This window comes from Paralichthys olivaceus, chromosome 12 (genome assembly GCF_024713975.1).
Source record: "Paralichthys olivaceus isolate ysfri-2021 chromosome 12, ASM2471397v2, whole genome shotgun sequence".
NCBI lineage: Eukaryota > Metazoa > Chordata > Actinopteri > Pleuronectiformes > Paralichthyidae > Paralichthys > Paralichthys olivaceus.
The window spans coordinates 3,601,080-3,626,079 of record NC_091104.1 but is presented as its reverse complement, the minus strand read 5'-3'; the positions used below and the strand labels follow the sequence as shown (position 1 = coordinate 3,626,079).

General features: G+C 43.7%; 1 protein-coding gene across 3 annotated transcripts in view; it reads left to right on the top strand.

The window, feature by feature from the left end:
• LOC109641443 (neuronal PAS domain-containing protein 3) overlaps window positions 1-25,000 on the top strand; it is a 190,005-nt gene that overhangs the window by 123,118 nt on the left and 41,887 nt on the right. For all 3 annotated transcript variants that reach the window (XM_069536251.1, XM_069536253.1, XM_069536252.1), the window contains one exon: window positions 7,575-7,664. In XM_069536251.1, the coding sequence (XP_069392352.1) occupies window positions 7,575-7,664 (90 nt within the window). The remainder of the gene's footprint in view (window positions 1-7,574; window positions 7,665-25,000) is intronic.

Here is a 25,000-nt window from a genome sequence, read left to right as displayed (position 1 = left end):
AAGTGCTAGCTCTGTTAGGACTGACAGTGAGTTGAACCATGTGACGTGATTGGACAGAAAGTCCGTCGTTTTGTTTCCCAACATCGAGCTTCCTGCACAAACCGCTCACATCTCCAGACTCGTGTTGAAAGGAAGCTCAATCACTGAATTTTCTATTGGATTCATCGTCTTCCTGTTTATTTTCTTCATTCTCGTCGGCACCTCCTCCTCCTCCTGGTTCTCCTCGACAGCTTCTCTGTGGTTTTTGATCAGGCTCTTGCTGCTGAATTTGAGTTTGGGATGCCGGGCACTGCTCCTCCTCATCACTCAGCTGGGGTGTGTCCACCTCAGGGGTGGCTGGTCTTGTTTCTCGCTCTCATCCTGAAGTATTCATGGTTCACGCCCTTCTCAACTGTTTCCTACCGATCGACCAGGTTCGATTCCAGTTTCAGTTTCGTCCACACTTGTTCCCTCAGCTCATCAAACCTTCTCGCTGCTTCTCCCGCAGCTCGAATAGCCAGGACTTTGGCCTCCCGCCCAATCCCCTCCTCATCCTGGGTTATCTCGGCGAGCAGCTGCTCCTCAGTGGCTCACTGTGACACCACCTTGTTGACCAGCTCCTGGATATCAGCACAGCCCAGAACCTCCTTCAGATCCTCCACCAGTTTCATGTCTGACTCTGAAGCACCACAGATGTCATAACTCCTTTTTCCTCCTCTACTTCCTCATCTTCTTTTGATTCCTGCTCCTGTGTCGCTGGGCTAAGATGCTCCTTCTTTCTTTTTCACCTCCTCATCTGACATTATGGCAAAGACTGTAAATGAAAATGGACGTAGCCTCTGGGTCCAGAAACTCCTCAGGTAGTTTCTATAGAAAACGTCTCCTCTGGTAGTTTCTATATTAATATATATATTTAATATCTGTAATAACCTGATTTATTCTCTTCAGTGAGAAAACGTAGACCGACCTCACTACACAGGATGTTTTTATAGATTTAAAAGATTCCTGTCACTTGGCAGAAGTCCAGCCGACCAGCCTGGTTTACAAAAAAAGAAGCAGGTGATGAAAATCAAACCTGGCAAATATTGTGTTTACTGGAGCTGTGGGAGGACTTTTATTGCCGCCGTGCAGCCGAGGATCTGCTGCTCCAGTTGTTCCAGTTGTTGTTAATGTGTGAACTGGGATCAGACTGGGAACTAAATGAGTGAACTGTACCTTTAGAAGCCCAGAGGCTCGGCCTGTAAAGAGCCGTATGCTCGGATAGAAAACACACAGACGCTCACACTCACACGTCAACATGCATTATTCAGCTGTGTTTATGATTTCATGTCTACGCCTCACTGCTTGTTTGGAGCTCGTAGAAACAAACTCCGACACGTTCGCTGTGTTTTTACTTCTTCAGGCGTCTCTCGCTCCTCTTTCAGTGAGACTCCGGTGGGTTCCCTCGGGACTGTGTGATCATTTAGAATCATTTCAAGAGCTAATTGATTCAAATTATATTAAATCAATATGACAAATACAATTGTCCCGTTGACCACGATGACCACGGAACTTGTAGACTCCTGCTCCACGAAGGTGTCGTGGGTTTTCCTTGAGCCAGTGTCAAGCCTCGGAGTGTAAGCTGACAGATTGAGCACAAGCAGAGTAAATCTAAGCAGGAGCCATTTGAGTGCAAGTGCAGGATTTTGAGTCAAAGCATTAAAAAAGAGATAAGGTTAAAGCCAGCGTGTAAAATTCTTCTCTCTGAAATTTCAAAGATTTGTTCGATGTGATGTGTCGCAGGACGCTAATGGTTCATTCTCCTCTTTGTCACACGGATTGAAATTGGACGTTGGAGGTTCACTACTCATATATTGTTCCAGTGTGACCGAGCCTTAACGTGACACAAACATTTGCTTTGCGTTTGTTGTGAACGAAGCGTAAACGTGAAGCTGATTGTTCTCTGAACTGAAAAACACTGCGAATGTGATTTTTCCATTTAACGTTAAAACTCGCTGCAGAATCAAGTCTGTGATGGACGATCACTTATTAGCACGACGCCGACATTCTCCTTGTTTCAAGTCAGTGAAGCGTCAAACTAATGAATCTGATGTTTAAAGATCAGCAAACATGCAGTGTTGTTAGTTGATCCTGTGGTTTCCAGGTTACGACATCATGTGTGAGAAATCTGACACTTTCAGTTAACGCATCATCTCGTGCTTCAGGTCACCGTTGACGTGTTTAATGCTAAACAAGCGTCTTTAACCAGATTCCTCAGTTTCCTGAACGTGGCTGTGACTGGGCTGAATTCAGCTTTAGTTGCTTTGAGTGGATATTGTTGTGCAAGAGCAGTTTTTCCAGGGAAAAAAAAATTAAACACGTTGTCAGCGAATAAATTACCACCGCGTTCAGCGCCGACATTTCGACACTTGCCAGATTCGCTAATTAACATTTCCTCATTACGTTGATAAAAAATGTAATCCGGGTGGCATTATGTTTCCTTCAAAACGTATTTGCTGTTGCAAATCAGTGCTGTTTTTAAATGTAATTTCTAGGAGACAGGATTGCTGTCCCAGAAGAGCGGAGGCTGTTACAGCAGCGTGTTAATATTCATGGTTTTCGGAATGATATGTTCACGTATCATATTGTCCACATACTTAAGGCCATATTCTTTTTTCTTTTATTCCTCCCCGGCTCTGTTTCTTTTCCCTTTATAATCGTTTTTTAAACTTTAGTCTCTTTGTTTTTCTATTTGTCTTTAATGCTCTTTGTTTCTCCTCTTCCTCTCTGAATCCATCTCTTTTCCCCGCTGAGCTTCTCTCTTTCTCTCGACTGCTTTTTAATCACTTTCTCCTCCGCTCTCTCTCTCTCTCTCTTTGTTTCATGATTTCTTTATTTGTCGCTTTCCTATATATCACCCTCTTCCCCATTTTTCTGTCCTTTTTACAATTCATTTGTTCTCTCTCTCACTCTAAAACGCACACACACACACACACACACACACACACACACACACAATCTGTTTTTCCATTTGTCATTAAGAGGCAAAGAGCTCGACAGTAACATTTAAACCGCCCGTTCTGAATGGTTAAAAGATGGCCTTTTCTGTTGTGTATACGTGTGTGTGCGTGTGTGTTTGTGTGCGTGTGTGCGTGTGTGTGTGTGTGCGTGTGTGTGTGTGCGTGCGAGGGCGATCGATGCAGTAATCTGCAGGAGGTGGAAAGCAGAGGGAGCGAACCATTCAGCAACGCTCACTAATCAATTGCAATTCTTTCTTTTACTGTCTGAACGCCCAGATTTAGACATTTGTGTGTTTGCGTGTGTGTGCGTGCGTGTGTGTGTGAGTGTGTGTGAATGTGAATTTGTTGTTAATTCTTTCTTTTACTGTCTGTGACCTAACATTTAGATGTGTGTGCCTTCATATATCTGCCTTTCTACTTCTTATAGATTTCTTTAGTGTGTGTGTGTGTGTGTGTGTGTGTGTGTGTGTGTGTGTGTGTGTGTGTGAGTTCATACATAAAGTTTGTCCTGAGGGTGGCGCTACAGGAAAGGTTGCCTTGTGGGAGGCGGGGCTAAGATACACCTACCTACCCAGCGATCTTCTGTGAAAGTAGACGAGGTTTAGTTTCAGGTTTGATAGGTTTCATTTTTTCACGATGTGAAACGATGAGAGACGTCACAAACTGTTTCATGTTCACAGCTCAAAAAACACACTGAGTCCAGAATCTCTGTAATATATAAACGATGCTCATCTTAGTTCATGACAATCACGTGAAAACTAGCAAACTGTCTTCCATCATTGTTTCTAGAGACCCCTAGTGGCAGAAGATTGCACTTCCCGTGTTTAAATCACCTTCATCTCATCCAGTTCAGAAGCTTCATTAACTTAGTTTCATAGTTTAGTCGAGTAAACTTTCATGTTGGTTGTTTTAGTTTCTCTGCAGAACGATTTGATGCTTTCACATAATCCGGTTAATAGAACAAAACATTTCACTGTGACACAAACACACACACACAAACAGACACACTCACACAAACACACACATGCTATACATACAAAACACATCAGTGCAATCCGTCCACACACACAGAATAAAATAAATAAATGTACAATCAAAATTGCAATTACCTGCAGAATTTGTGAAGGATAAACAAATCTGTGTCCCCCAACAAACACACACTCACACACACAACACAAATGCCGAGAGTGGCGTTAGCGTTCTAGTTAGCATGCTGAAATGAATACAGTTAGATCCAAAGCAATTTCCTTTTATTTATCTTAGCAGCAGCGCATAAATAAAGGCAAGGGCATCCAGGCAATTAGCATAATTACTATGAGGCGGTCAGACCCTCTGTGATTTCATAAAGAGACACACACACACACACACGCACACACACACACAGGCTCCTGCCACAGGGTGTGTGTGTGTTTGACAGAGTCAGAGGGAAAGAGATAGAGACAACGACTATGAGAGTGTGTGTAAGCATGTTGGTGTGTTGTTTTCTTTGTTTGTGTGTGTGTGTGTGTGGGTGCGTGACTTTTTCTGAAATGTCCATTTGTTCAACCTTATTTCTGCATGTGTGTTTTCTACGTGTTTGTTTTTTATTTCTGCATGTGTGTGTGTGTTAGTGCACAGGAGTCGTCCTTGGTCTGTCTGCACTCAACACACACACACACACACACATGCACGCACACGCACACACATACCAATCCCCAGTCTGTGTGTGTTTGTTATTAATATGCAAATACAAGTGAAAACAGCAAAGGGCATGAACACAACATCCTATCACAGAGGCTCAGGTCAGTTTCTCTGGTTTCCTTCATTTCATTTTGTTTGTTTAATTGTTGTCGAGTTGTTTTCTGTTTCGATGCAAATCTTCATGTGAAACTTAAAATATTATGATAACCTCATAACATCGCCCGGTTCAGACCTGGTTCGGGTTCGGCCCAAAGATTGTCTAGTTGTTTGACCCAAACACACTCGACTCAGCAAAAAGTAAAACTCGTGACCAAATGTCCGTCTGTGGCTTCAGGTTTATCAAACTGTGTGTTGAGCTTTAATGAGAATGTTTTTTAAAAGGCTGCAGAAAATGTCAGTGATTGCAGCTTGAAAGTTGTTTTGTGAGTGTTACCCCGACCTCTGTGCGTCTCACAACCTTTCACTGACCTTTTGAGACGTCGCCGACCTGCTACACGATTCCTGGTGTAAACCAAAAGAGGCTGGAATAAAAAAACAAGAGAAGAAGAAGAAGGCGAGCGTGGTGTCACTGCTCTAATAACCTGAGGCCTGTTTAACCTCCAGGAGGCGACGTGGGACTCAAGTCAGCGAGGTTACGCTTGTTTACATCACATCTGTGCGAGAGAGACGCTGTTTACATCAGCGTCATATCAGCATAATTCACACACATGCTTCCAACCTTTCAACACGCCTCCTACTTCTAATTAATCCGTCTTAATCCGTCTGAAAGCAGCAGATTCGCTTCCCCTCACCTGGAGCTGCTGCTCGTTGCTAAACCCAGACCTCAATCAGACCAGATGATAAATGTGTGAAAGGAGAAAACACAGGTTGTGATTATCTGCTCATCTTTTCCACTGCTGCGTTGGGTTGTGAAGTAATCTGTGACCCGCTCAGGCTCAGTGGTGCCACAATATTCCATGATAAATAAAAATGAGGGAGATTAGCAGGTTTACATTAATAACATCACAGACTTTTACACAACAAAGACCCAGTGACATCTTTTCCTACGAAGGATTCCTTTTCATTTACGTTTATCACCCACCGTTCCCCATGTTCGGTGTTGGTGGTGGTCAGTAACTAAATACATTTACTCAAGTACTGTACTTAGATTTGAGGTACTTTCACTTCACATTGTTGGTATTTATGCAACTTTCTACTTCTCCTCCTCCACTATGTCTCAGAGGACGTATTGTCTATTACCACACTTGTGTGAGAGTTTAAACGCAGCAGGTGAGTTGATGTTAAAACTTTACGTGGAAAATGCATCGTCGCAGTGAAACTGTAGAAATGTTTCTCACGGACGTGTGATGATGTCATGATGATGCATAAATGAGTTCAGCCCTAAACGTAATGTAGAGCAGCTTAATACAGCACAAAAACACTTTGTGTACTTTTACTTCACTTTAACTACATTATTACTACTAATACTAATTACGTACTTTTTGGAAGCAGAACTTTTTTTTGCTGTGTAGTATTTTTACAGAGTACTTTGTTTAAGGATCTGAATACTTCTTCCACCACATGTATAGTATTATAGTATTCACAACCTCTTTAGATCTTCGTCGTGTTAGAACCTGCAGATCAAAGCACGCCTTACAACCTTTGATGCTAAGCTAGTTAGCATTAATGATATTTTTTAAATGTCACCAGAGGATCATTGACTTGTTAAAGGACAAAGACAGTTTGTGTGTGAAGGGCGACAAATTTACATCATGTCTACAAACACTGATCAACCACAACATTACACACACACACACACACACACACACACACACACACACACACACACGATGAGTGAGGGTCTGCGTTAATGAGGAACCCAGCATGGACGGACATTGATGAGGCTCAATGACGATTAACATCTCATTAGCATCTCATCAGCTGAGAGGGTGAGACTGAACGGACGCAGGCAGGGAGCAGGCATGACACACACATACACACACACACACACACACGATAACACAAGGTGAAAGGCCAAACATCACTTCCTGTGAAAAATCTAAATTTTTGTTCTAATTTCTTACGATGTTGTTTTTGTCTCATTTTTACTGTCACATCCAAACACTGTTGTATGTTGTTGTCTACATAATAACAGTCATTCAAATGCAGTGTATCCACACACAGACACACACACACACACACACACACACACACACACACACACACACACACACACACACACACACACACACTCTCAGACCTGGTGTATCAGCAACAGTAGTGAACCACATGTAATTAACCTGACTGACCTTTGGAGTGTTATTGCATCCGAGAGTGTGTGTGTGTGTGTGTGTGTGTGTGTGTGTGTGTGTGTGTGTGTGTGTGTGTGTGTGTGTGTGTGTGTGTGTGTGTGTGTGTGTGTTCTGAATCATTGTGCTCGAGGAGTTGAGTGTTCTGCCATGATCATCGTGTAAGGACGACATTAGACACACTCAGACCCGTGTGTGTCTCAGTTTGTGTAAAAGATGTGTTGTTCTGTGGTTGTGTGTTTCTTGTCCACCATGATCCTCACGTTAGAAACACAATTACACAGACGTGTGATGAAGAGACTGTAAATGACAGCTCTTAAAATTGTAGCCAAATTGTCTTGATCTCCCCCTGGTGGCTGACAGCAGTATAGGTCACGAACCCCACCTCCTCCGTGTTAGCAGATGGGCCATGTGTGTATGTGTGTTATCACACTATTTGTAATGGGGAGTCTAGCTGATGAAGTTGTTTTGCAGAGTAACACAAAGGATGTTTGTCTCTCACAACCTGAGACTCAATGATTAACGAAGAGTTCGTGTTCACTTCTTCTTCTTCCGTTGTCGTTTATCCAGCTCTTGGTTTTTAGCTTCAGCAGGTGAATGAATCCTCTGTGTGTTTCTGTGTTTTCAGTCTCTGGACGGGTTCGTATTTGCACTGAACAAGGAGGGACGCTTCCTCTACATCTCTGAGACCGTCTCCATCTACCTGGGACTGTCACAGGTGAGTCCCACACCTGTCTGTCTCTGTCCGTCCATCTGTCTGTCTGTCCCATCACTCTATCTGTTCTGAAAAGATGAATCAGAAAAATAGGGTTAGTAATCTGACACACATCAGTCAGATTATTATGTCTCTTACAAATCCTCCAGTCTGTCTGTCTTCCTCTCTCTCTCTCTCTCTCCCTCCCTGACTCTCTGACTCCCTCTCTCCCTCTCTCTCTGTCTCCCTCCGTCTCTCGCTCTCTCCATCCCTCTCTCCTATCATTACCAAAGACAATTCCCAACAAATTAAGGCTCATTTAAAATCTCATCAGCTCGTCGGACGGTTGTTGATTTGTGCAGCGAGCGACGACGCATATTTTATTGCTGTGTGTGTGTGTGTGTGTGTGTGTGTGTGTGTGTGTGTGTGTGTGTGTGTGTGGCGGGACACTTCATTGTACTTTGTCAGCTTGGTAACGAGTTCTGTGTCTCAATTGGTTCACTCTCCACCAGTTCCTGTTAATAGAGACAGGCGTCCGTCCTGAAGGTCGACACATCGACCTTGGAGACGCTAATAAGACGGTATTGACAAGCTGTGTATATATATATATATGTATGTGTGTGTGTGTGTCTGTGTGCGTTGCTGAATTAAAGGGACTCAAACCCTCACATTTCCATTTTCACCTCATAGTGTCTGCAAACCGCCAGGATGTTGTAATGAGACAGGAAGTAGATTATTAAACTGCAGTGAAACACGTTAGTTTAGTTTTTCTCTGGTCGTCATCTCACAGCAAGAAGGTTCCCGGCTTGAGTCTCGGTTCTGGGATCTCTCTGCGTCCGTGCGTCTCCCGCTGTCCGAGGACATGTAGCCTGTCTGCAGGTTTGTCTCTGGAGCTGCTGTTTGTCCAGACGGGCTGAACGTGAGAGCCTGCGGACTGTCTCCTGCCAGCACTGTGGTCAAACTCTCACTGAGCTCACGTGAGAAGATCCTCTGGAGGATTCACTCCGAGCGAGTGAGCGCGTCGATGACACGTAAAGAAAACAAATGTCTCATGATCAAAAATATACATGAGGAAAAAACATGTGATAAGACACCACGTGTGTTAATTCAATCTGAACGTCACATCCTGCTGCTCCACCCTCACCTGAACGCTGCGGAGAAGAATCTCATGTGTGAGAACCTCCGGAGGAAGTCTGGACCCAGTCGTGTGGACGTTCTCCAGAATTCAAGTGTGAATTAGTTTAACGTGTTCAACTCGTTGTCTCTGTGAATCCGATGTGGAAACTCTCAGATATGCGATCGAGGAAAAAAAAAAAAGGCCAATCAGTTTACCAAATTAAAGAGGAAGGCACATCACCTCTCTCTCTCTCTCTCTCTCTGTCACTCTATCTCTCTCTGCCCCCCCCCCCCCTCTTGGATTAATTCCCCTCACCAGGATTGATTGATGATTTCTATCAAATAATTGATTAATTGTCAAATCGTGTCCCCTAAGCTTTTCCGCCAGCTCCTCCGAGCTGGTTATCTTGTTCTCTCGGCTTTTATCAGCTGCTGAAGAAGTGGCACTCCGATTTTAAAAAAATGAAAGAGAGAGAGCGAGCGAGCGAGCTTGTCTTTGCCTTGTGCAAGTCTCACCCTGTAATCCTACATGTGTACACAGAGTTCATCAACCTCTATCCTCTTAATTGCTCTTCCTTCCCCCTCTTCCTCTTTAATCACTGCCCGTCCCTCTTCTTCGTTTTTTTTTTTTTTTAAATATATCGCTAATTATTTTTCATCTTTAATTAGATCATGGTTTGCAGGAGAAGTGGGGGGGGGGGGGGGGTTTAGGGGGAGAATTTTTTTTAAGCCTTTTGACAAATTGACGAGGTTATGAATTTTTCTCGCTCGGTGGCCGGCGCTGAGACGATGTTGGGGCAGATTTATGTGTGAAGAGGATTTGCCAGTTTAACTCGTTTGTTCGCTGAGGAGACGGCAGACGTGGCTGGCCAATCAAACAGGCCGTTAATAGAGTCATTAACAAAGAGCGCAGCAGCAATTAAACACGACCGCTGAGTAAAGTTAAAGTCCCCCCTCCCCCAACCGCTTTTGAGGTTTTTTTCACTCACCTGATTTTCGAATTTTCCTCTTTCGCAGTTTAAAGTTGAGGAGCTGGAGTTTGAAATGACTGCAGAGGTTTAAAGTCTGATTTTATTATTCGTATTTGTTCTTTACATCGCAGCAAAATAATTTAAGATCAGTAAAAAACTCGACACGAACATCAGTTACTCCTCTAACTGTGGTGCATCATGGGATTTCAGCGCTGTTTCTTGAGGGACGTATGGCTCCGCCCTGAAAGAGAGAGGATGGGTGAATGGAGAAACTGATCCATAGAAATGAAGATTGATTGATTCCAGCTTCTCTGTCCGTCACACCTCCACCTGAACTGTGACTCGAGAGAAGTCATCAAACCTCGAACATGTCAGAGGTTGTGCAAAGTGAAAGAGTGAATTTAAAGGATGCAACTCAAGATGGAAGCAAACAAACTCAGTGTCTGCACTGTGTGTGTGTGTGTGTGTGTGTGTGGGTGTGTGTGTGTGTGTGTGTGTGTGTGTGTGAGTGTGTTCATGTACATATAAATGTTTTTGTATGTTTTCATGTGTGTTTCTGTTTATGAGACCAGGCAATGCTTGCAGCTGCCCTCTTAGTGATCTAATTGAGACGTGTGTGTGTGTGTGTGAATTAGTGTGTGTGTGTGTGTGTGTGTGTGTGTGTGTGTGTGTGTGCGCAGCAGATGGCAGTGTGTCCTCTGCTTGATGGTCCAAAGGAAAATAATAACTGCATCGTAGCAGCCAGACCCAAATTAGTCTGCTGGACTCTCGCCCGTTACGCCCAAATATAGTCACAGCCAGTTCTGCTTCATGCCAGGCCAGCATATGCAGCGGCACGGGAGCACACACACACACACACACACAAACAGACACACACACACACATACTGACACACAGGTGGTATAAAGACTTTGGCTTTAAAATGGCGTCTGTCCTCTGAGTCGTCTTTGTATTTAAGAGTTGAAGATAAATCTGTGGCTGCAGCAAACACGTTATCAACCGAACATTAAACTTTATTCAAATTTAACGTTGTTCATCAAAGCTACGTAAAATCCGGACGTCCTGAGAGCCGAGAGCTGAACAGTCGTCAGGTCAAAAGAAATGGTCGTCATGGGAACCGAGTGAATCTACGATGAAACGAACATGATGATGATGCTGTCGGTCAAAGTTTTTTATTTTATATATTATATATTATTTTATATCAGTCACGTCATCGAAGGCAAACAAACGGTGGAATGAGCTACAGATCATGTGCTGGGCGATCGACAGAGGCTCTCTCTCTTTTTTATCCTATTGTTCACTGGATTTCTGTGTGTGTGTGTGTGTGTGTGTGTGTGTGTGTGTGTGTGTGTGTGTGTGTCAGGGGTGTGTGAAGCGATTTGTTTCTGCCTTTGTCATTTAAAGAGGCTCTCCAGTGTTCAGACATGCTACCACACACACACACACACACACACACACACACACAAGGTCATTTTCGCTCACACACACCAGTGCACATGTGGGTTATTGTGCTCACTATACACACACACACACGTACACACACACACATACACAGACACACACACACAGACATACAGGGTCATTGGAAAGCGAGGCAGAGCCTGATCTCTGTGCTCTTTCACTCCAATCCACATTCCCTCAGAGAGGCAGGCTGGCAATAACACACACACACACACACACACAGACACACACACACACACACACACACACACACACACACACACACACACTCCCAGTATTCCCAGTGGGCTGCTGCTGGTCTGCAGGGGAGCATTGAATGAATTAGCATTAAGCAGCTCCAGCAGACGGGGGGACGAGCGGCTGCCTCCTCCTCTGGTCCCGTTACGTCCTCGCTGACGTCTCTGTCCTTCACGTCCTCCAAACACCGACAACGCGGCTCCGCCTCCTTTAACATGACTGAGGACACGTTTCAGTTCGACACCCTCAGGTTCTTAGTGTCGACACTTGATGTCTGTTTCACACAACTCGTTTAAAATGAAACTTATCATGGACACAAAAACCAGGAGACGTTTGGAGATCATCTTCACGTGTTAGAGAATCGAAGGTCGAAGTGGAAACACAAGGTGAAGTATTAAACATGGAAACATGTCAGATACACAAGAATTTAAAACAAATAGAAAAAACTGATTAGGTTTATATCGTTGCTTATTTTTAAATTAAAACAAACTTCGTCTCAAAGTTTCAAAAAACACTTTTCTCTTCTTCATCAATATCGAATCTTTAAACTTAATTTCTTTCTTCTTCCCTCCGTTCATCTGTTCTCTCCGTTCTCTCGTTCAATCATCACAGTGTTTTCTTTCTCTTCATCTTTTATCTATTGGCCCTGTTTTTTTATCCATTTATGTTTTTATATAAAATGTTCTTTCATTTCGTTAATTGATTAAAGTTTGTAATTGTGTTTTTTCAAATAATTTTTTTAATAAAATTCGATTTTGTTTCTTCATTACTTTTATTCGATTTATTAAAATTAATTTTCTGTTTCATTCTATTAAATCTATTCGATTTTTTTCAAATTTTTTCAAATTTTAATTTCTTTTTAAATCCAATTTTTTTTATTCATTATCCTTTATTATTTTATTTCAATTTGACTTCAGCAAAATAAAATAAATCAAATGAATCTTTTAAACTTTCTTCACTCCCTCTCTCTCTCTCTCTCTCTCTCTCTCTCTCTCCTCTCTCTCCCTCTCTCTCTCTCTCTCTCTCTCTCTCTCTCTCTCTCTCTCTCTCCCTCTCTCTCTCATCATGTGTGATTGAGACGAGGAGATCGGCCATTTGCATGAGGTCAAAGAGGGGCATTCTGGGAGATGGAGGAGTGAGGAGATGGGGCGAGGATGATGAGGAGGAGGAGGGTGGACAGGAAGAGAGGTCACAGTTAATTGAGCCACTCTGGTGAACTCATGAACACGCACGTGCACACACACACACACACACACACGCACGTACACCCACAGCGAAAAAGAGAGTTTCATTCATAATTAATCGCTCTGACTCCAGAGCTTCATGTCATTCTGATAATATGATATCTTTAATAATTGCAATAGAGGTGTGTGTGTGTGTGTGTGTGTGTGTGTCCAGGTAAAAGATGGTGGGATGTGGGTAAAGGAAAAAATGAAAACGTCAAAAGGAAATGAAGAAAGAAAGAAAAGTGATGAACGTGTGAACAAAGAGGAAAAGGAAACACAGTGATGAGGGATCGAGAAAATAAAACAAACTACACACACACACAAACACACTAACATGGATAAAACACACACACACACACTAACATGGATAAAACACACACACACACACAAACACACTAACATGACTAAAACACACACAAACACACTAACATGGATAAAACACACACACACACACACACACACACACTAACATGGATAAAACACACACACACACACAAACACACTAACATGACTAAAACACACACATGTACACACACACACACTAACATGGATAAAACACACTGATGAAGACAAATACAAACAAACTGACGCTGATGAAGAAAAACCCACACGTGTACACACACATAGACACTAATGAAGACAAAGACCTGCAGACACACACACACACACACACACTAAGATATAGACACACACAGTGTGACATCATCAGAGTTTGGTTTCAGTCTAGGATTCAGTTTATCTACATTTATCTACTCGTACTATCACGATACTCAGGTATGAATTCAATGTACTGCAGTATTGTAATATTTAAGTATTGTGATTTTCTCAAGTAGCCGATAGTGTGAGTTCTTAAGTTTTCATGTTTTGTGTTCGTTAAAGAATTCTGAAGTATTGTGATCGTTATAGTTTCAGTCATAGTATTTAAGTATCATGATTCATTGTTTTATGTATCAAAAGTTATTTTTCAATATTGTGATTTTGCCTCCATTTTATATTTTTCATTTTACTTTGGAGTCAAAAGTTAAAAGATCATTTCAACATCTGATCATCAGAAAACTGTTTCGATAAATTCATAGAAATGTCGTAGAAATAAACTTTGAGATTTCCCTTCAACGTGAACTGAGGTCCGTCTTTTGATGGATGAGTTTTTGTGTCACTGACACTTTGACCACGTCGGGAATCGATCGGACGCGACCCTCAGGAAACGAGACCTGCTTCTGAACACGAGCTCGTTTCCATGACGACAGATTTAAACTGATCTCTGATTGTTTTCATGAAAACGTGTTTTATTTAAAATCAAGTTTGGCTAAAACAACACAACACACACACTTTACTGTGTACATATAGTGTGTGTTACTGTGTGTGTGTGTGTGTGTGTGCACACGTGGTGTCTAGACACTGGGCTTTATATGCAGCTGCCATTGAAATGGATGAAGCTACACAGCGAGCTGCAGCTCGAGGTCAGAGGTGAATCTCCTCCTGCACGACGAGGATTTAAAGTCAGAGGAGAAGCTTTCATACATTATAGACGGACAGACAGACAGACGGACAGCAGGGGGTGAAGCAGGGACCTGTCGAAGGTCACACACACACACACACACACTCTCAGCTGGTTATGTAGCTTCACACACACTCCGCTCATTCTTCTTTTCATGCATTAGAGACGTGAGTGATGGTGGAAGGTGAGTTGGGGTGTTGACCTGCGCGGCGCTCGCTCTGTTCAACCTCGCAGCATTAAACACACACACCCCCGACACGCTGGGATTCAGGCGGTCGCTTCCACACACGCGCGTCACGTTGCCTTCATGCATTTCAGAGGGACTGAAGGTGAGGCGGCTGCACTGACCTCCACAAGGTCGGCGGCAGCGTGGCTGAGAGGATTCACATCCACAGTTTGAAGTTTCAGATGTTCTGCAAGAACAAATGAAAACACGTGATCTGTGTTTTTAAAACAAAGCTTCAGCTGCACTTACCCCCCTCAGAGGTCATGGGTAAGACACACACACACACACACACACACACACACACACACACAGATTAGAGTTCTGTAACAACTGTTGATGTAAAAACAAGAAACACACTTTGACCTTTCCAACGACATCAAAGATTCAAACTAATCTTTACTGTCTTATTTTTATATCGTCCAATATATAGAAATGACATGTGATTACTTGTGAAGTGTCGTAAGTATAAGTTTTGTGATTAATACTTGATAATTCATTAATTTTCTTATCGTCCCTTAAAAACACGACTCAAAGTAAAACCAACGGTTAAATTCAGATTAAGACTTGAAAACATTCATATTAAAAAAAAATCATCACATGTGGAGCAGGACTAATGTGTGTGTGTGTGTGTGTGTGTGTGTGTTCGTTCATGGTGATGAAAGAACTTGTCACCCTCTGCAACAGTAACATACATCAGGCTGTGGACACACACACACACACACACACACACACACACACAGTTCACCTCCAGATCAGAAGGTGGCGGTAATGAGCCCAGACGTTGTTTTCTAACCATCATAAAAAAAGAAGAAGATTTCATCACTGTGAAGTCGTTTCCTACGAATGACGACCTTCGTCCAGTGTTTGTGTGTTTTGGAGATTTTAAGATTAACGATCGGTTGAATCTTTTTTAGTTTTTTAAATTGTCGCAGGAATCTGACTTTGCTCGTTAACAAGTCTCATTCAGAAGAAGCTCAACAGTCAGATCACTGGTGTCCATGTAAACGTCTGGATTCTCTTTTCTTAGAGTTAAATGACTGGATTTTATTTTGAAAGGCGTCCTTCAATTTGATAATGTGAAAATAACGGGCCACAGTTAATGTCAACACATTTCTCTGGAGCTCCTCCCTCCTCCCTCCTCTCCTCCTCTCCTCCGTCTCTCCTCCTCTCCTCCGTCTCTCCTCCTTGGGTTCAGATTTACAGCCGGCCATTACTTTGATGCGGTGGAAGCTGTAAAGAGATCAGCATCGCCGTCGGAGTCCGGAATTGATGCTTGCTTTATTGAAGTGAGAGGGCAGAACTGGGTGTGCACATAAGTGCACGGCAGAGTGCTTCAGACTGTGTGTGTGCAGCCGGCATGACAAATGTGTGCATGTCTGATATATGGTGTTTCTGTGTCTCTCTTTGTGTGTGTGTGCTGAGAACAACACGGATCAGAGGTCGCGTGTGAAAACACACATTTGTTCGTCTGCACTTGTGAGGAGTCGCGTTGTGTCGGTGTAAACAGGAAGTGGATTCTCATCATCTGTCAAGCGGAATGTTTGTGGATGTGACAGAATGTAAATCTGTTCCGTACCAGAGGACTGATCCGGGGTCAGCTGTGTGTTACAGGTGTGAACCAGCTGCATTGAGGACACATCGATCTGACGACTTCTTCAAATTCTCATTTTGAAGCTAAAGCTTTTTTCAACACGTCAAGAGTTTCTTTATTTTCATCACAAAATATTCTCTAAGAAAAGAAATTCTAAATTCTGATCCAGTTCTGCACCAGAATGTAATAAGTTTATTCTTCCGTCCATCATCTATCTATCTCTATCTCTCTATCTATCTATTTATTTATCCATCCATCTGTCTATCCATCTATCTATCTATCTATCTATCTATCTATCTATCTATCTATCCATCCATCCATCCATCCATCCATCTATCCATCCATCCATCTATCTATCTATCCACACAGTTTCCTATCAGTCTTTTCATTATCCTGACTAACTCACTGAATCCTAACTGACACATAAACAATCAATTAAAACCTCCTTGTTGGAGGGTAATTACTAAAAAAGAGGAAGGGGAGTCACCCTCCTCCTCCTCCTCCTCCTCCTCCTCATGTCTTATTCTGAACCTTCTGGATTATTAAGTAGATAGGGACGGGGGAGGACGGGGGAGGACGGGGGAGCACTGAGTGCAGGAGGTGAGGAAGGGGGACCTCAGTGTGAATAAGGGGGAGAGGTAAACTGGGAATGGTAATCAAGATCATTAAATGCAAATAAACACATTGACGACCGATCATTTTTATCGACAGGTGCAGATTGATTGACACCCGGGCTGCGCGGCCAATCGATAAGAAAACATATTGATCAGAAGGTGAGAGCTGCAGACGGAGCTCAGAGTGATACTGACCTTCTGGAGTCGGCGCCGCATTGAATGCAAAGAGTGCGTCTGATCAAACTTCACTCATTTCAACAGCTGCGATCTGACGGAGAACCATAAGGAGGTGGTTCTCGAGGAGGCTCCGCACGTTCGTGAAGACGTTTCATAGAACCGAGTAGCTCCAAACAGTAATTTTCAAAACATTTCAAACAAAATATTTCAGAAATAAGTTAATTACGTGTTCAGCATCTAAAGTGACACTTGTTGTGTTGACGCAGCAGAATTAGACTAAATAATGTAAAAATGAGAAGAGATGATGATTTTAAACTGACGACTCGACACAGACTGGATTTCTTCACAGTGTTTGTTTGCTCCTGCAGAAAACATGAAATCACATCGATCCCCTTCTGCTCCCGAACGTGTGAAATAACCGTTTTTAAATCTGAAACAATTTCATCTGAAAATGTCTGAAAACAACACAAAAACTTCCCGGGAACAAAATCATTTGTACGGTAAAAGTTCCGATATGTAAACGTGATAAAGAAAACAATGTAAAAGCGCAGCAGCTTTTCCTGAAGCTGCAAAGTGAATAAAAATAACTTTTTGATATTAATTGAATGATTCATCACATCCACCAAAGTACTAAAATGGAAATAGTAAATTTGACATGTTTGCTGTAAATTGTGGCCGTAGCCTGTTGTTGACGTGTCTCCGCCTCCGCCGCTCCGATGACGAGCAGTTAATACTTAAATCTTTTTAAAAAACCTGCAGGTGTTTAAACGTGAGTCGTCCTTCAAACGTTCAATCTCAGACCTTTACATTCACACACTCTGTTTTCCTGCTCGCTAATGACACCGGCGCTCATTTCCTAATGCCTCCTGTCACCCCGACACACACACACACACACACACACACACACACACACACACACACACACACAATGATTAATTCAGGTCTTCTAAATACACTTCTGCCTCTATCTCTCCCTCACAAATCACAAACACACTCTTTCTCTGTTTTGCAACCAACTTTTCTAAGTCGCGCTCACACACCTTCACTCTAATGACACATGGGCTAATGTGCTAATGTCCCCTGTCGCCTCAAACACACACACACACACACACACACACACACACACACATGCACATAAACACAGTCACACATACACAAATGTCTAGTTTACGCCTCGGTGTGAGTGATATCCCGACCATTACGGGCCCTTTATTTACACTGGCTTTACAAATGAGCCCTAATTACTGGGTCTTAATGATGTAGTCGGGCGAGCGACGAGCGAGGTAGCTCTGTGGAGAGATAACGAGAGAGAGGTGGAGAGAGCGAGGGAGAGAAAGAGAGGAGGGGCGGTGGGGGGGGAGAGGGAAGGAGGCGTTTGCTTGGAGGGTTTTTTGTAAATGTCAAGAGCAGAGAGTTGATGGCTTCATCAATCCTTTATCCCTGCAAAACACCTGGAGGAGGAGAGGAGGGGAGGGTGAGATAAGTCAGGGAGAGAAGGAGGAGGTACAGAGGGATGGAGGGAGAGAGGGAGAGGGTAGCTAGAGAAAGTTGGGAAGGAGGAGAGATAAAGGGAGGTGGGAAAGGGAAGGAGGAGAGATAAAGGGAGGTGGGAAAGGGAAGGGAAGTAGGTGGAAGGAAAAAAGCTTCAGGGATGAGAGGAAGAGGAGAGATGGAATGAGTGATGAGGAGGTAACAAGGAGGGAGAGAATGAAAAGGAGGTGGCAAAGAGATAAAGGGAAAGAAAGATGCATGGGAGGAAGAAGGAGGAAGGATGAGGAGGAGGGAAAATGACAAGGTGGTAAAGGAGGAGGTGAAATTGAAGGAGTAAAAATCGAGCAGGAAAGTGGAGAACGAGAAGTGGAGTACGTTCTCAGATCAGTTCTCAGGTATTGAACTTGTGTTTTTCATATATAATCATTTCTCTCCTTCTTCTCATCACGTTCTCCTCCTCCTCTTCCTCCTGTTTCTGATCTTTATCTCTCTCTCTTTTCACGTCTCTCTCTCTCTCTCATTACAGATCCATTACTTTCTCTTTATGCCTCTCTCCCTCTCTCTCTTTCTCTGCTGCTACTGTCTCTCCTAATCTCCCTCGCCCCCCCCTTCTGCCCCGTCTCCTGTCGTTCCTCCGTTCTTCTCCTCCTCCTCCCTCCCTCCCCCCTCCTCTCTCATCTCCCTCTCGTCCTCCTCAGTGTAATGCAGGATAAAGACATTGGGATCACATATGGCCGAGTGGTAATGGCGGAGCGCCACTTAAATCCACTCATTTAAGTGCAAATCGGTGTCATTCTGAAGCCGCCGAGCAGATGCTGGGCCATGTGAGCATAACTGGATGTGACCACCGCTGGCTTAGAGTGTGTGTGTGTGTGTGTGTGTGTGTGTGTGTGTGTGTGTGTGTGTGTGTGTGTGTGTGTGTGTGTGTGTGTGTGTGTGTGTGTGTGCTCTGTAACCCCTATGGATTGTGGTGAAAGTACCTGTTCTTAAATGCAGAAAACAGATAAACTGATAGACGATTATAATGAAGGATTTGTGCACATGGGTCTGTTTTAAAACTTTCCTATATACGTGTGTGTGTGTGTGTGTGTGTGTGTGTGTGTGTGTGTGTGTGTGTGTGTGTGTGTGTGTGTGTGTGTGTGTGTGATATGATTTAAAAGATTCGTCTCAGTAAAAAGACCAGAATGTGTTTCGCAGTGAGACAGAAATAAAAGGAAGTAAAACAGCTGCGATGTTGAAACTCGTAATATCACGAGACTGAAGTTGTAAAATTGCAATAATAAGATTTAATTATGTTTTGAGAAAAACAGAAATAAATGTTTCCTCTAAAATCAAACTCAATATCATGAATCAAATATTCCATGTTAGTCTCCTCATGTCAGAACTTTATTCTCGTAATATTATACTTGTGTAATATTTGTGTAAACATCACAACCTGTGATCCTGTATTTTCTCCTGATATTCCAACTTTATTGTGACGATTATTCTTTCATAATATGACTTTTGATTCTCTCTCTACTCTTGAAACCTCGTAATTTAAGCGTGAGTTAACGGGACACATGTTCGCAGTGTCTCATCTCACGTGAAGAGTTTCTGTGGTTCACGGAATGAGACGTTTCTGACTCAGCCCAAACTTCAGCGTCGTCGTCTCTCGACAGTGGATGAAGAGGAGCTCATCTTTATTCCAAGCCAGGCAGCGGGTCATATTTAAATCATAAATGTCATTACAGTTCACTTCTATCTATAATGGATCCACAATCACAGGGAGATTAGGTGAATGTGTCGTCTGTGGTTTTCTCTCTCAGACTCGTTACGAGCGACGTGATAACGCTGTTTAATTGTCGTCTTTATTTAGCTGCTTTGCCTCCTGCACCTCCGCTGCCGCTCTAATGACATCACAAGGAGACGATGAGCCTTTAATGAAAGATGCTCGTCTGGTTTTTAGCTTCTGTCATATCACCTGGTGTGTCGTCATCTACACACACAGACACACAAAGACACACAGACTCACACAGACTCACACAGACAGACTCACACAGACTCACACAGTCTCACACACACACACAGACACACACAGACACACACAGACTCATACAGACTCACACAGACTCACACACACACAGACAGACACACACAGACACACACAGACACACACAGACACACACAGACACACGGACTCACACAGACTCACACAGACACACACAGACAGACTCACACAGACACACACAGACACACACACACACAGACTCACACAGACACACACAGACTCATACAGACTCACACAGACTCACACACACACAGACAGACACACACAGACACACACAGACTCATACAGACTCACACAGACTCACACAAACACAGACAGACACACACAGACACACACAGACACACACAGACTCACACAGACTCACACACACACAGACTCACACAGACTCACACAGACACACACAGACAGACTCATACAGACTCACACAGACTCACACACACACACACAGACACACACAGACTCACACAGACACACACAGACACACACAGACAGACTCACACAGACACACACAGACTCACACAGACACACACAGACTCACACAGACTCACACACACACAGACAGACACACACAGACACACACAGACTCACACAGACACACACAGACACACAGACTCACACAGACACACACACACAGACACACACAGAGTCATACAGACTCACACAGACACACACAGACAGACACACACAGACACACACAGACTCACACAGACAGACACACACAGAGTCATACAGACTCACACAGACTCACACAGACAGACACACACAGACACACACAGACACACACAGACTCACACAGACAGACACACACAGACTCACACAGACAGACACACACAGACACACACAGACTCACACACACAGACTCACACAGACAGACACACACAGACACACACAGACTCACACACACAGACTCACACACACAGACACACACAGACACACAGACTCACACAGACACACACAGACACACACAGACACACACAGACTCACACAGACAGACACACACAGACACACACAGAGTCATACAGACTCACACAGACAGACACACACAGACACACACAGACACACACAGACTCACACAGACAGACACACAGACTCACACAGACACACAGAGACACACACAGACACACACAGACACACACAGAGTCATACAGACTCACACAGACAGACACACAGACACACACAGACACACACAGACAGGTGGAGCAGTGCTTCATAACCAAAGAATAAATGTCAGTTTCCAACCTTTACTTCTTTGTCAATGAAAACTGAGCGATGTATTAACTCTGTTACTGATTATCATGGCCTTTACTGTGTGTGTGTGTGTGTGTGTGTCTGTGTGTGTGTGTGTGTGTGTGTGTGTGTGTGAGTCTGTGTGAGTCTGTGTGAGTCTGTGTGTTTGAATCAATAGTGTTTTAATGGAACACATGGGCAGAGACGAGGGAAGCAGCTCATGTTTCTCAATAGCTGCTGTGACACAATCTGTACTGTAACAGTGCACACAGACAATAAACAACACACACACACACACACACACACACACACACACACACACACACACACACAGACAATAAACAACACACACACACACACACACACACACAGAGACACACACAGACACACACACACACACACACACACACACCTCTCGTCTCTCGTTGTGAAAACTGAAACTTGGGCCTTGAACACATCTCGATGCGTCTTGATATCGGAGGCGTCGCTGCTCCGTGATGGAGGGCAGCAGGTCCTGCATCCAGCTCCGCTACACGCTATCCCAGCATGCACGGCTGCTTCCATTCTCAACAGCATCACCCTTCCCCCCATTCTCTCTCTCCATCATCCGTTGTTTCATTCCATTAAATAACCCCCTCCCTCCCCCGCTCCTCTCTTTTATTCCCCTCATTCCTTCCCATCATCCCTCATGTTCCCCCCGCTCCCCTCCACAACCGTCTACTTCCTGTACCGTCTCCCACCCTCCGTCAGTTCGAAAAATTAACCGAGCCTCCAGGTCAGGAAAGTGAAGCCCACGGGGAAGTGGCCGGGACCTGTATTCTCTTGATTGACCAGCAGAGGGCCACTCTACGGGTTGGTACAGCTCGTACTCACGAATCACAATCTGCGTCATCGGGCTGAAAAAAAGTGAGAGATCGTCTTTGAAAAACTTTTAACAGGAAAAAAAACTGAAACCTGTGTTGAAAGAAAATAAAATCACAGCAGACACGTCCTCACAGACATATTTAAATATAATTATAATCATACATATAATCACACTTAATAATAGAAGGCACAGTGGGGATGAAAGGCTGGTGCAGTGTGTGTGTCCGTGTGTGTGTGTGTGTGTGTCCGTGTGTGTGTGTGCGTGTGCCCGTGTGTGTGTCTGTGTGTGTGTGTGCGTGCGTGTGTATTTGTGATTGTGATTTCTTTTCTGAGTCAGTCCTGAACTTTAGTCCAGAGACGAAGAGGAAACTTAAAGAAAGAAGTGAAACACGAAGGTGAAGATCGTTTCTGCTGCTGAGCATCAACAGAATCCGAAACTCATTTCATCTTTTTTATTATTTTCATTATCAGGTGATTAGACAAATATATATATTTTTTTTTTTTTTGCATCATAACATTTGTCAAAAACAGAAATATGGACGAATATAGGAAATAAGTTTGATTTTTAAAATATAGTAAAAGACAAATTCACCGAATGAACGATAGAAATGTTTCGTCAGGAGGAAGTGAAGACCGATGACATCATTGGTCAGGTTTGTGTTGTGATCGCGGATTTTCTGTCCTTTTTGTCTCGTCTGCACCCGGAGAGCTGAGCTGTAGGTGAAATGTAACGAGACAAGAGAGACGACGAGCAGATGGGACGTAAAACACACACACACACACACACACACACACACACACACACCCGGGACACGTGTGTGTGTGTGTGTGAATTAGAAGCTGAGGCTACATCCACACTTTTCAGTTTTCATTTCATGATGTTTTGAAACTAAATTGATTCCCGTCCACACGAACACGCCTGAAAACACGTCACATGACCGTTCACCTCCACTGGTCATGTGATGTAAACAGGAAGTAGGTTGTCTCCGCAGTTGGTTGCTTGGCAACAGAATCTCCTCTGAAGGAGGAGCAGTGATGGTGAAGAGTCCGAGGAAGTGTTAGCGGCGCTTTGTGTTCACCGCTGGTAGTCGATGTCATGTGACTGATGAGAACCAATCAGAAGAGAACGTGGGCGTCACCGTTTCCTAAAGTCTCAGTTTCTCTTAGTTTTCAAAATAAAAGTACACAAGTCTCTAATTTAGAGGCTGATCTGACTCATATTGAATTAAATGTTTAAAAGAGTCCACATGTATGTTCATCACACTTCAGTGATCATGTGTTTAATGTGAACTCATTAACTGACCCTCGGAATCCCAGCGCAGCGTTCACTGGACCTCACAGTCCTGTGGTGGGAACACAAGTCTCTGCAGGTCAGGGTGTGTGTGTGTGTGTGTGTGTGTGTGTGTGTGTGTGTGTGTGTGTGTGTGTGTGTGTGTGTGTGTGTGTGTGTGTGTGTGTGCAGCCTCCACCATTTATCCGTCCTATTTCTCGGCGGCTCTGTCGTCTGCAGCAGAGCGTCTGCTTTACCATCATCATCATCATCTCAGAGGCCGGCTGAGTGAGGCGGCGGGTGGGCGGGGAGCGGCGGGGCGGCGAATCCAACGCACCCGGGTGGAAAGAATCAGAGTTTATACAACGCGAGGCGGAGAAATTAAAGATGATTTTTATTTTCTTTATCTGGAGGAGAATTCATTACCTGGCAGAGGAGCAGGAGCTGAGCGCTGTCAGCCAAGAATAATGACTTGTCCAACTGATAGGGAGACACACACACACACACACACACACACACTAACACACACACATATACATGCACACACACACACATATACATACACCAACACACACAAACATGCACATACACCAACACACACACAGTACTCAGTAGTCATCACTGTTTTATTATGAGTACTCAGAAGCTGTTGGTGCATTTTGGAGAACTCACTATATCGTTCAGTCGTTCAGTCGTTAATATAAAATATGAATCAACATAAAGAAAACAAAGACCTAAAGGTGTCTGTTATATTTCAAGACTCACATTCACTGTTACAGGACTTTACACATGTTGTGTGTTTCTACACAATCACACACCTGGTCCCAGCAGTGTGTTACACGGAACCCTCTGCACACACACACAGACACACACACAGACACACACACTCTCTCTGAGGCTCGTCTGTAATAACCTCTCTGTGCCCTGATCCAGAGGAAATCAGCTGGAATGTGAAATTGAAAACAAACAAGTCATTTCAGATAGTGAAGCGTCTCCGTCAGCCTCGGTCCCTCTCTCTGTTTGAAGCTCCCAGATTGTCCTCAGATCATATCCAGATATACAGTATAGCTCATGTTCCCTAAATCCCTATCTAATAGACAACTCATACATAATCAGCGGCAGCCGAAAGGCGACGGCAGCAGCCGCTCCCAGTTGTTTTGCAGATACTGAGCGACAGCTATCAGAGCATCAGGGAGAAAACGGTGCATTACCCCAAACTCCAACTTCCTCCGAGTGAACGAGGACACGCTGCGCTTCACTCCGTTTTTTTCAGTGGGTTCATCTTTTGTATGTTTAATCTGTCTTCATGATTTAATTGGAAACGTATTGATCCTGTGAAAGGGT